Genomic DNA, 13726 nt, shown 5'->3' with positions numbered 1-13726 from the left:
CTCTTACTTTTAGTAACTTGGAACATTTTTTCATATGGTTAGTGATAGTTTGTAATTCTTCTTTTGAGAATTATTTGTTCATATTCATTGACCACTTAATCACTTATCTATTGAGGAATAGTTTTTGCTATACACATATATCCACAAATAAATGATATATATATGTATATATACATATCTATATATATATACACACATATGTGTGCACCCATATACATATATACAAACATATACACAAAAGTCATATCTATCTATCTATCTATAGATATCAACATGGGCAGCTAAGTGGCTCAGTGGATAAAACATTGGACTTGGAATCAGGAAGATTCATCTTTGGGAACTCAAATCTGTCCTCAGACATTTATTAGTTGTGTGACCCTGGCCAGGTCACTTAACCATATTTACCTGAGTTTTCTCATCTGTAAAATGAGTTGGAAAAGAAAATGATGAACCACTCCAGTATCTTTTCCAAGAAAACCCCAAAATGGGATCATAAAGAGTCAAATCTTTAAATAACCTTTTTGCATCCTATCTTAGAAAACTATATGTTTTACTTGTATAGAGATCATGTTTTCTTTTAAGGTTATTGATTTTTGCTTTTTTCCTTCTAGATTGTTCTTCACTTTTGTATATTTATATTCCCAATCTCTTGCTCTCTCTTTTTTCCTTTGGTGAGATTTGCCACCATGGATTTAAATTTTTCTGTGTTGCCAATTATTCTGTTATGCAGGAGATAAATTCAGCTTTTACAACTCTTATTTCTTTCTTGCACCATTATGAAACATTCTGTTGTAACTCCATGCCGTCACTTCCCAAGAGACCTTGGAAATCCATAGAGACTTCTGCTGCATCATGTATTGATTAATTTTCCTTTGTATTGCAATATTTATTTATTATTTGGAATTGTTTAGATGTTTTAGGAGCTATCCTATGTTATTTTTATCTTCCTTATTGGTTTATTTACTTATCTTCATGATCTTTAATTGGATTTTCTTCTTATTGAGATCTTTGGTAATTTCAATTTTTTTCATTATATATACCTATCCCTTACCTTCTGACTCATTCCCCTTTAATGGCAGATTTACTAATTTCTGGACCTGAAAATTGTCTTGGTTTCTTCCTCTGCTAGGGGGATTCACATTGTAGTGGCCTCAGTCTTTGTCCATGTGACTTCTGAAGGGACAAATTGGCTTCAGGTGGACACCTGGACCTTTTCTTTCAAAACTGGTGGAGTCCCATACATTCTGGTTTCCTAGTCCAGTTCCCTCTGTTCCTTAGTTTTCTACCGAAGTACTACTACAGCACAGCATGCTTCCATACTGTCACACCAAAGAAACAAAAGTCTGCTGCACAGTTCAGAGTGGGAAGAATTGAGTTTTGTTGTAAGCTCATGGGTCAGGTTGTGCTGCTTGGAGATCCAAGCATTTAGGAACTGGTGTGAAAGAGAGTTCCTAGTGTATATGTTTTGGGATTAGAGATAATGAGCCTCTCTGTTGTTAAGCTCATCAATTTGCTGCCTTGTTAGAGTTCTTAGTACATAAATGGTGTTGATAACTGAAACTGATTTTGCATTCTCATTTACTATGGAAAGATTTTGAAAGGTTGTGTGGACTGCAGAGGATAGAGATTCTGCCATCTTGTTGGTTGCATGACTAAGAATGTCTGATCAGATTTTCATATAACTTTCTTTATACTTCTGTTGAAGGAAATTGAAGGGTATTTTATTTCTTCTGAGGTGTCATTTCCAATGTAGCCTCTCCTTCTTGGCCTAAGACTCCAAGTCACTTTTACAGGTTGGAATATCCTGAGGTCAAAAATGCCAGTTAGTTTGTGAGTCTACACTTACCAGCCCAAACCCGTGGATACAGTTAGTTGAAAGAAAAGACAAAGGTTACACAGAGAATGAAACTTTCAACTATAGACGTGAATCCCACTCATGTCAGTGCAAAGGGTGGGCACATGCGGAGAGCATACTAGTTGAAAGATACATGTAAGTAGTATACAAGGCCCAGCCAACTCAAGTCTCTGCCACTTTAACACCCTGGTTTAAGACCCTGATTTCCTTTTTACTGTTGTGAAAATTCCATGTTGGTCTTTGTAGGAACAGTATCTTTTCTGGGCAGGTTTTATAACTGCATTCCCTGAGTCTGTTTTTTTCCTTAGCTCAACTCCTGACTGCAGAATTGACTCTCCCTCTACTAGTCACAAAATCAGCTAGATTACTCTTTTCTAGCTTTTTGGAGGAGGGAAGGCAGGGCAATTGGGGTTAAGTGACTTGCCCAAGGTCACACAGCTATTTTTTTGTGTAAGTGCCTGAAGCTGGATTTGAACTCAGGTTCTCCTGACTCCAAAGCTGGTGCTCTATTCACTATGTCACCTACTTGCCCCTAGATTACTTTTTTATATCAACCCAAGGGACATGGTTAATCTAGACCTTGCTCATATGGCATCATTTGCCTTCATCATATGAGCAAGGACCCCAAATACTCTCAGGTGGATTAAAATTGTTCATGGAGTAAAAAAATAAACATTTCTTTAAATTCCCATTGCAAATAGTGAATGAAACATTCCCAAGTTTTGCAAACTTTATTATCTGTGAATAGGACACATAGGGTGATAATGTTATGTCTGAAAAGGGAAACGTCCAAAAGTCTAAGACCCTTATAGTAGCATGTCTGAAACAATGATTTATGGACTCAGCGCTTGAAGTGGATCATCATGAATTTTTCTCTTCTATGGTCATTGAACTCTGTTCACAACATTGTAGTATTAGAAATTATTCTTAATTTGGTAAACAATGGAGTAAGAAGGAGTCACCTCAAATATAATAACAATAACAGGGGAGAGAAATAAATAGATATGGTTCAGACTCCATGCTTTATGATGAAGACTTCATAGCTATAATGGTGGGCAAAAGAGTGTTTTGTGGCTTTTTTTCCCCATTTAATCTCTAAAAGATCTCTAGATCTAGATCTCTAAAAGCATAAGGGCCCTGAAATTGCAAAATCCTCTTCTGAAAAAAAGAAAAGAAAGTGGAAACAAGAATGAAAAATGTATACAACCAAATGGACAGCAGGTGGCAGCAAAGCTTTATATTCTGGACAATGAGAATGGTATTTGAAATAGGAGGATCATCTCTTGGAGATCTGAGCAATCAATACTCGCTCCATAAGTCAGAATATTAGGTCAGTGTCACACAGGATAAAAGTTTCTCTGTCCCATCAAACAGGATATGTCCCGCTGAGGGCAAGGTGCTTGTGGGAAGAGATTTACAATTTTCTTAATGTGCATCGTGACTTTAGAAGAAGAATGAAATAAGGAAAATAAACTGCTCCTAGCAAAACAATGGGTGAATATAACTGGGACTGTGGGCAAATAATTTAGGTGAAATGTAATGGCAGGTAAAGGGAAACAAAAAGTAGACTCATGAAGAAGTGGAGTGCCAAGGATCAGGACAAGAGGCCCTGAGAAGAAAGTGGTTCATAAAACACATTTAATCTGTTGGTTATTGGAAATAAAAGATGACTGAAGGACTTTGACAATCAGAGATGGGATTAAGGTTTCTGAGAAGTTTATTAGGAACACACAGAGGCCTACTAAGTGTGAACTACACTTGTTGGAGTGATGTGAGGTGATTGACACTGAGTCAAAACCATCAGTTCTGGGAGTTTCAGTGTCACCCACATTCTCTAGTGCTTTGGAACCTGCTCTAGGAGAGCTTTCTGTCTGAAGTTCAGGAAAGAGACAGAGGGAGGAAGAAGGTTTTCTTCCTCTTTTTGAATACAGCAAGGCATGCAAATTGGGTCCCTCCTATTGGGATGAAAAGCAGCCCCAAACCTGTACCTGTATCTCTGGGAGACAAGCTCAAGCTCTTTGTGCCCTAGAGGACTAAGCTAGAAACTTACCATGAAATTTAGACTGAACTGGATTTTCCTTCTGAGTATTTTCCAAGGTAGTTTTATGGAGAGGGAGGGAACAATATGAAATGGTGATTTAATGTGACTATTGACTTTAATGCAATGTCTCTGTCTTGTAGGTATCCAGTGTGATGTGCAACTGGTGGAGTCTGGGGGAGATGTGAGGCCACCTGGGGGTTCTCTGCGTCTCTCCTGCAAAGCTTCTGGATTTACCTTCAGTAGCAACTGGATGAACTGGGTTCGCCAGGCTCCAGGGAAGGGACTGGAATGGGTTGCAAGAATTAGTACTGGTGGAAGTAATACATACTACGCAGATGCCGTGAAAGATCGATTCACCATCTCCAGAGACGATGGCAACAGCATGTTATATCTACGGATGAATTCCCTTAATACTGGGGACACAGCTGTGTATTACTGTGCAAGAGACACAATGAGGAAAAGGAACGTGAGAGCAGACAGAAACTTCCCCTGGCAAGAGGTGAGGTGCCCATGAGACCAGAAGGGGTTGAGCTCATGGTGCACATTATACAAGATGTCTAGATCTAGTAACAGATGTAGAGTGAATCTGAACCATTTCTATTTATGACCTGTGTTGTTTTTTCTTCTGTCCCAGGAGAAAGCAGTTTTTTCAGTAGTTAGCTATCATTCTCATTGCCTCACTCTCACTCTCCCTTCCCCCCAATATTCAAAGAGTAGTTTTGTCTTGTCAATTCTACTTTCATCACATATCTAGAGTACTCTCCCTTCTTTCTTCAGGTATCACAGCTACCTTTAGGTAGGTTCTTGCCAGCTCAATCTGGACTATTTTGATAGCCTGCTGGTTGTTCTCCCAGGCTCAGTTCTCTCCTCACTCCAGTCTGTACTAGACTTAGTTATCAAAATTATCTTCCTAAAGCACAGGTCTGTCCATTCCTCCCCACCCTCCCCCAATTCCAGAGACTCTGTATTACCTCCAGGACAAAATAAGAATCCTATTTGGCTTTCATAGCATGGTGACTTCCTATTTTTCATACTTATTCTACCTTCCTTCCTTCCACATACTTGGCAATTCAGTGACACTGACCTCCTTGCTGTTCCTTTCACCAGAGATTTCATTTCCCTACTTTATGAGTTTTCACTGGTTGGAGTTCTTCTCTTCCTCATTCCTGCCTCCTGATCATTTTGGTGTTTTTCAAATTTCACCTAAAATCCAGCCCTCTTTTACTTTCTCCATCCCCTCTAATTCCAGTGTCTTTGTGCTTCATATATCCTGTAATACATACATACATATGTACACACTCATATATATTTTGTGCCAAATTATTTTTATGCTCTCTCCCTGAATGAGACTGATCTCTTTAAAAGCAGGGATTTGCTTTCATATCCCCAGTCCTTGGCACCACTCCTGGCACATAATAAATGCTTGTTACTGATTTGACCTTCTGTTCCTTCCTGAATGAGACTCTCCAGTATTGCTGATATGTGTTCTACCCATGATTTCCATGTTATGTACATAAAGAGTAATTTATGGGGGTGTCCACGTGGCTCATTGAGTAAGAGCACCAGCTCCAGTGTCGGGATGACCTGGGGTTCAAATCCGGGCTCAGATACTTAGCACCACACCCAGAAGTAACTGGCCGTGTAACCTTGAGCAAGTTACTTAACCCCAATTGCTTTAAAAAAAAGAGTAATTTATGTCACATTTTATCCCATTAAGTACAAAAATAGCCATATGAGGTATAACAATTTATAAAATATTGTTGTGAGTTAAATTTAATGAAAAGGTAAACTAAGTCACATTTCTCTAAGTAAGATAGCATTCTTTTATCAGGACTGATAACCTGAGAATAAGATGGGTCAATGCCTACCTCAGTCTCCAGTCAATGACCACAAGCAAAAGGACAGCTCCCATTTTATAGGTTTTTGGCAACTATGGAACAAAGAACAGAATAGGACAGGTGACATCATGTGCTTGAGGGCAACATGATCAGTTATATTGCTGAGGTGTAGGGAACAATATAATTGATTGGAAATTGGAATTGAGTGCTAGCAACAACCCTCCTCCTCTGCCTCACCTGACTAAGAAGTAGTTATTGATTGAGTCCACTTACAAGGTTCAAGACAATGACCCAGACTTATTTAGATAGCAAACCAGACACCTTTGGTTTTTCTAATGAGATAGTTCACATTGCCTTCTATTTTTTCATTTGGTTGGATCTGTTCAATAGTATCTTGATTTCTCATAAAGTCATTAGCTTCCATTTGCTCCATTCTAATTCTGAAGGAATTATTCTCTTCTGTGAGCTTTTGAAATTCTTTTTCCATCTGGAAAATTCAGCTTTTTAAGGCATTCTTCTCCTCATTAGCTTTTTGGGCCTCTTTTGCCATTTGAGTTAATCTATTTTTTAAGGCGTTATTTTCTTCAGTCAGTTTGTTGACTCCCTTTTCATGATTTTCTTGCATCATTCTCATTTCTCTTCCCAATTTTTCTTCCATTTCTCTTACTTGATTTTCAAAATCCTTCTTAAGCTCCTCTATGGATTGTAAGCAGTTCATATTTCTCTTGGAAGCTTTTGGTGCAAGAGTTCTGACTTTGTTGTCTTCCTTCCATTCTGTCCTTTGATCCTTTTTGTCCCCCAAAAAGGAATCTAAAGTTGGATTGTTGCGCTTGCTTTGCTTCCTTTGCCTGCTCATGTTGCCATTCAATTGCTTAACTTTTGAGCTTTTTGCCACAATAGAACTCTGCTTCCAGAGGAGAGAGATTTGTCCTAAATTTCTGGGGCTTTTGCAGCTGCTGAAGCTATTGGAAAGATGCCATCTCTGCAGCCCCCACATGCTCTGGCAAACTGGTCACACACCTCAGGACCACCACCCAAGACTGCTATCCAGATTTAGGCAGGTGATTACCCTCTGAACGATCACTTGGCCCTCCCATGATCTGCAGGCCAGGAGCTCTGAAGCAGCCATGTGGAGGCAGCTGCATGGCTGCTGTGCCTCCTGTCACTTCTCACTCCAGGGCAAGAGGCTGGACCATGCCTCTGTCTCCCCCAGTTCCAATAGAGTTCTACACTGAAATTTTACTTTGTCTTTGGAATTTATGGGTTGATAATTCTGGAAACCGCCACATCTGCTGGTGATCCACTCTCCTGAAGTCTGCTCTAGCCACTGCTTGTTGGGGCCACCCTGGGCCTAACATCTCAGGCTCAAGTGCGGCTGGACTTGGCTCCCAGCAAGCTGCAATGGACCCTTTCTTAGGCCTACTGGGCTACTTTCAGCAGGAGATTTGTTTTTCTCAGTCACTTTGTGGTTCTGTAGCTGTAAAATTTGTTCAGAGTCATATTTTATAGTTATTTGAAGTGGTTATGGGGGGAGCTCATGGAGTTTTCCTGCTTCTTTGCTGCCATATTGACTCTGCCCCTTCAAACCAGAAAACTTTGAAGGATTGAAAGTGTTGTAAATATATTAGGCCCAACTTCCTTATGACAGACCATATCTTCCAAGGTTAGCAGAATTCCTTGAGGCAAGAAGAGAACAGTGGTTAGCAAGAGAACTGGAATTCTAAACTTAACCCATTACAGGTCAGTGGACTTCTGAACTAAGTTTAGAGAGAGACTAAGTAGTCAGTTACAGGCAAAATCAATTAATTTATATAGGATCAATAAGAAAATGATACAGGATTCACTTTAATTTTCTTAGTATTATGTGCCTACAACAATCTCACAAATATTATATGTGACAATAAAAGTTTTGAAAGTCATAGTTTCTCAGTAATCAATCATTTTATTAATAATGCTAGCATGTTATTAACAATAGGATGGTCATTTGACAATCTCTTTTAGATCAAAGATCCCTCATGGAATCAACTCCATGTCCATGGAAAAGTGGGTGCTCCTGAGGGTTGCAATCAACTATAAATGGTTAACAACGAGAGAATGAATATTATAACAAGACTTGGACTTATTGTAATGAGGGTTTGGGGTATGTGACTCTGATCACTTGATATTGGACAAGGAGAATTATTTAGATCCATATTCCCTGTCTGATAAAAGGGAGAATATACATTTTCCCAGACCTGTCTGAGTAAAACACAATGAGTTGCAATCCATTAATTCACCTAACTTTGCCTTTTGAATAGATCTGAGTTCTCACCCTTAGTATCAGCCCTTCCCTTCAAAAGTTACCTGAGTAATCCACAGGGGGTGATTTCTGAATGAGGAAGTAGAAAAAGGGAAAAGCCTTGGTCCTATTTAAATAATTAGTTATCAATTATAAAAGAGAAATAATTATTTCTCTTAAATGTATACATTAAGCATGCATTTACATAGATTAAAGAATGTCCCATTCACAACTTGTAAGGAAATGTAAAGAAATTTTTATACTTTCTTCCTTTAGCTGATGTAAGAAATTTCATTAATCAACCCCAGAAGATTTCAGGGCCTTGAATCAAGAAGAAAACTGACATTACATGAGGAGCTTATAGTGATTTGCTGACCAATATAATTATTAAGGCAAATGGACAAACATTGCTAAAATAACTTATTTAAAAGGATTTAAATTTTTTTTTAAAAGTAAGGAAATTCTATTTGCTCCTCTCAGGTGCCCCCTCACTATAGTGCTCTGGGTTCCTGCGCTCCACAGTGACCAGTTATTGCCTCCTCAACAGCATAACAGGAAAATTTAGAGAAGCTTTTCAATGTGTTCATCATAGTCAACATCTTGGAAAATGAGAATCCAGCTCATCTAACCTTAATGAAAAAACCCAGGTCTGTGTTGGATGTCGTGTTAAGCAAACTCTACTTCTGGTCACTAATTCCTTATTCAAAATGTGTGTTCATGGATGCAGATTGTACTGGCAAATGTTGATAAGTTTTTTGAGAGAGAGGAGCTATCAGCAGCAGCAGACTTAAGATGTTCTGACTGTTTCAGTTCTGGAGTCTTTGTTATATCAACCTTCCACTGAAACATGCAATCAGCAGTTACATATGGCCTCTGAACAAGGCAGCTTTGATGATGGGCACCAAGCGCAGAGTAGGCAGTATGTAAATGCAGGCTAGTATTATTAATAAATGTGCTTACCAAGCCCATAGTAGGGGTTATAAATGCTAGTTAGTATTATGGTTATATACGTAAAGCACTATGCACATTGCTTAGCACAGAGTAGGTCGTATGAAAATGCTGGCTAGTAATTCCGCACACTCCTTATCTTGTCCGGTGGCTGAATTCCAAATTCCTGGGTTCCTTCTCCTCCCGCAGGCAGCGCTGCACCACTTCTGGCTTCTGCTCCAGTCCTGATGCAGGCAGCTCACCATTCCTTTTCTCTGCTCAGCGAAGTCAGCATGCAGATTGTTCTTCTCTCCTGGTCCATGGCTCCACAGAGTCACAGCTACCACAACTGGGAAACAAAAAATTATCCCAGCCTCCATACTTTCATTTCATTCTGCAGATCCTGCCATTTGTAGCAGCAAGGACCCCAGCATCTCCCAGGGTGGCTGCCAATACAGGTTCTTAGATCTGCAACTCAAAATGTTGCTTTAATCAATCAAACATATATTTACCTAGTTCAGGGTGAAAAGGTCAGCACCCCAAACTTCAGAGTATACAGACAGAAGTTACAAGAAAACAGAAAAACATACAAAGCAGACAGGCCTCCAAAGTGTACAGCCATAATATCCATACCAAAGCATAGTTACCAGAGAAGGAAGCATCAACATCTTGCTTTTTCAAAGGTGGGGGGCTCTCAATGGCTGTCCAGAGTCTCATCTGGTCAAATCACATAACACTTCTCAAAGTGAGCCCCCAAGAAAGGATCACATCAGGGATTACAGAGCCTTCTCCTGGGCCAGAGAATGGAACAAACCTTTTGACCCACTGTCCAATCACAAGCACCAAGGTGTGGGCTTTCCTGAAAAACAAGCCGCCCAGCACAGGCTCCAGGTGTGCTTAACCTGTGGGCAGGGAAGATCTTAAAAATTTACATTCCTATAACAAAATGCTAGCTAGTATTATGCATAATATACATAAAGAAATATTCCCATTGCCTGGCACAGAGTAGGAACTATATAAATGCTTGCTAGTATTATTAATAAAAGTGCTTGGTACAATGATTGGCACATAGTAGGGGTTAAAATGGTAGTTAGTATGATGGTTAATATACACAAAGCACCTAGCACATTGCCTAGCACAGAGAAAGCAGTATGTAAAAGCTAGCTAATAATATTTTAAAAGGGCTTAGCACAATGACTGGCATATAGTAGGGGATTTACATGCTAGCTAGTATTATGGTTAATATACATAAAGCACTATGCACATTGCCTAGCATATAGTAGGCAGTAAGTAAAAGCTAGCTAGTATTATTCATAAAAGTGCTTAGCAGTGACTGGCACAAAGTAGGGGTTAAAAATGGTAGTTAGTATGATGGTTAATATACATAAAGCACTCAGCACATTGCCTAGCAAAGAGTAGGCAGTATGAAAATGCTAATATTATTAACAAGAGTGCTTAGCACACAATAGGGGGTTATAAATGCTAGGTAGCATTATTGTAATTATACATAAAGCACTTAGCCCTTTGCCTAGCACAGAGTAGGCAGTACGTGAATGCTAGTTAGTATTATTAATAAAAGTGCTTGGTACAATTACTGGCACATAGAAGGGGTTACAAATGCTAGGTAGTATTATGTTTACTATGCATAAAACACTTTAAACATTGCCTAGCACAGAGTTGGTAATATGAAAATGCTAGTTAGTATTATTAATAAAAGAGCTTAGCAAAGACAGGCACACAGTAGGGATTATAAAGGCTAGCTAGTATTCTGGTTAATATACATAAAGCACTATGCACATTGACTAGCACAGAGAAGGCATTATGTAAATTCAAGCTTGTGTTATTAAAAAAAATTGCTCAGCAATGACTGTCACATAGTTGGTGCTAGAAATGCTAGCTAGTATTATGGTCAATATACATAAACCACTATGCACATTGCCTAGCACAGAGTAGGCAATAAGTAAATGCTAGATAATATTATTAATAACAGTGTTTAACACAATGATTGGCACATAGTTGGGGGTATAAATGCTAGTTAGAATTATGGTTAATATATATTAAGCACTTAGCACATTGCCTAGCACAGAGTAGGAAGTATGTAAATGCTAGCTAGTTTTATTAATAAAAGTGTTTCGTAATGACTGGCACATAGTAGGGGTTATACATGCTAGGTAGTATTAGGATTAATATACATAAAGCACCTAGCACATTGCCTAGCACAGAGAAGACAGTATGTAAAAGTTAGCTAACAATATTTTAAAAGGGCTTAGCACAATGACTAGCATATAGTAGGGGATTTACATGCTAGCTAGTATTATGGTTAATATACAGAAAGCACTTAGCACATTGCCCAGCACAGAGTAGGCAGTATGTAAATGATAGCTAGTTTTATTAATAAAAGTGCTTTGTAATGACTGGCACATAGTAGGGGTTATTCATGCTAGGTAGTATTAGGGTTAATATACATAGAGTGCTTAGCACATTGCCCAGCAAAGAGTGGGCAGTATGTAAATGCTAGCTACTATTATGTTTAATATACATAAAGCACTGAACACATTGCCTAGGAAAGAGTTGGCAGAATGTAAATGCTAGTTAGTATTAATGATAAAAAAGCTTAGCAAAGACTGGCACATCGTAGGGTTCATAAATGCTAGCTCGAATTATGGTCAATATACATAAAGCTCTACGCACATTGCCTAGCACAGAGTAGGCAGCATGTAAAAGCTAGCTAATATTATTAATAAAAGTGCTTGGCAGTGTGTGGCACATATTAGGGATTATAAATGCTAGGTAGTATTATGGTTAAAATACATAAAGCACTTCGAACACTCCCTTGCAGAGAGTGGGCAGCATGTAAATGATAGCTCGTATTATGAATAAAAGTGCTTATATTTATACCAGTATATTATACCAGTGACTGGTACATAGTAGGGGCCATAAAAGCTAGCTAGTATTTTGGTTAATATACATAAAGCACTATGTGCATTGCCTGGCACAGAGTAGGCAGTATGCTAATGATAGCTATTATTATTAATAAGAGTGCTTAGCAATGACTGGCACATAGTAGGGGTTATCAATGCTCGGTAGTATTAGTGTTAATATACATGAAGCACCTAGCACATTGCCCAGAACAGAGTAGGCAGTATATAAAGGCTAGGTAGTATTATTAATAAAAGTGCTTAGTACAATTACTGAAACATAGTAGGGCTTATAAATGGTAGCTTGTATTATGGTTAATATACATAAAGAATTTAACACATTTCCTAGCACAGAGTAGGCAGTAGTGAAATGCTAGCTAATATTATGAATAAAAATTCTTTGCTCAGTGACTGGCCCATAGTTAGGAGTTATAAATGCTAGCTAATATTACGGTGAATATTCATAACACGCTATGCACATTTCCTAGCACAGTGTAGGCAGTATTGAAATTCTAGCTAATATTATTAATAAAATGCTTTGTACAATGACTTACAATTAGTAGGGGTTATAAATGCTAGCTAGTATTATGCTTATCATACATAAAGCACTTAGCCCATTGTCTAGCACATAGTAGGCAGTATGTAAATGCTAGTAAGTATTATTAATAAAACCGCTTAGCAGTGACTGGTGCATAATAGGTGCGATAAATGCTAGCTAGAATTATGGTTAATATACGTAAAGCACTATGGACATTTGCATAGCACAGATTAGGCAATATGTAAATGCTAGGTAGTATTATTAATGAAAGTGCTTAGCATAGTGACTGGTCCATAGTAGGGGATATAAATTCACGCTGTGATTTTGGTTAACATACATAAAGCACTTAATACATTGCCTAGCACAGAGTAGGCAGTATGAAAATGCTAGCTAGTATTATTAATAAAAGTGCTTAGCAGTGACTGGCAGATATTGGTGCATATACATCCTAGCTACTATTATAGTTAACTTACATAAAGCACTTACAACATTGCCTAGCACAGAGCAGGCAGTATGTAAATACGACCTAGTAATATTAATAAAAGTGCTTAGTAATGACTGGCACATAGTAGGCATTAGAATTGCTAGGTAGTATTAGGGTTAATATACATAAAGAACTTAGCACATTGCCCGGCACACAGTAGGCAGAATGTAAATGCTAGGTAGCATTATTAAGAAAAGTGTTTAGTACAATGTGTTTAATACATTAAGCATTGTGCACATATGTCTAGCACAGAGTAGCATTATGTAAATGCTAGCTTGTATTGTTAATAAAACTGCTTAGCAGTGATTGGCACTTAAATGCTAGCTAGTATTATAGTTAATATACACAAAAAATTTAACACATTGCCAAGCACAGAGTTGGCGTTATATAAATGTTTGTTAGTATTGCTAATAAAATGCTTACCAGTGACTGGCACATAGTAGGGGATATAAATGCTAGCTACTATTATGGTTAATATACATCAAGCACATAGCACATTTCCTAGCATAGAGTAGGCAGCATGTAAATGCTAGCTCCTATTATTAATAAAAGTGCTTAGCAGTGACAGGCATATAGTAAGGGTATAAAGGCTAGCTAGTATTATATTTAATATGCATAAAGCACTATGCGCATTGGCTATCACATATTAGTCAGTATGTAAATGCTACCTAGTAGTATTAATAAAAGTGCTTAGCAGTGACTGGCTCATAGTAGAGTAGATGAATTCTAGATAGTGTAATGGTTAATATACGCAAAGCACTATGCACATCGGTCTAGCCTGAGAAGGCAGTACATAAATGCTAGCTAGCATTATTAATAAAAGTGCTTAGCAGTGACTAGAACATAA

General features: G+C 38.2%; 1 protein-coding gene across 1 annotated transcript in view; it reads left to right on the top strand.

Moving 5' to 3' along the window:
* Positions 1-7653, top strand: part of LOC138156917 (uncharacterized) — a gene marked incomplete at its 5' end in the record, with an annotated part of 54521 nt that extends 46868 nt beyond the window's left edge. Inside the window, 2 exons of the mRNA XM_069082404.1 lie at positions 4037-4395; positions 6688-7653. Of these exons, the coding sequence (XP_068938505.1) occupies positions 4037-4395; positions 6688-6810 (482 nt within the window). The remainder of the gene's footprint in view (positions 1-4036; positions 4396-6687) is intronic.
* Between the last annotated feature and the right edge of the window lie 6073 nt (positions 7654-13726).

Source organism: Petaurus breviceps, unplaced genomic scaffold (assembly GCF_028583685.1).
Source record: "Petaurus breviceps papuanus isolate PSGF00001 unplaced genomic scaffold, PetGlider_PUasm1.0 164, whole genome shotgun sequence".
Taxonomy (NCBI): domain Eukaryota; kingdom Metazoa; phylum Chordata; class Mammalia; order Diprotodontia; family Petauridae; genus Petaurus; species Petaurus breviceps.
This window is presented reverse-complemented; position numbering and strand designations above follow the sequence as displayed.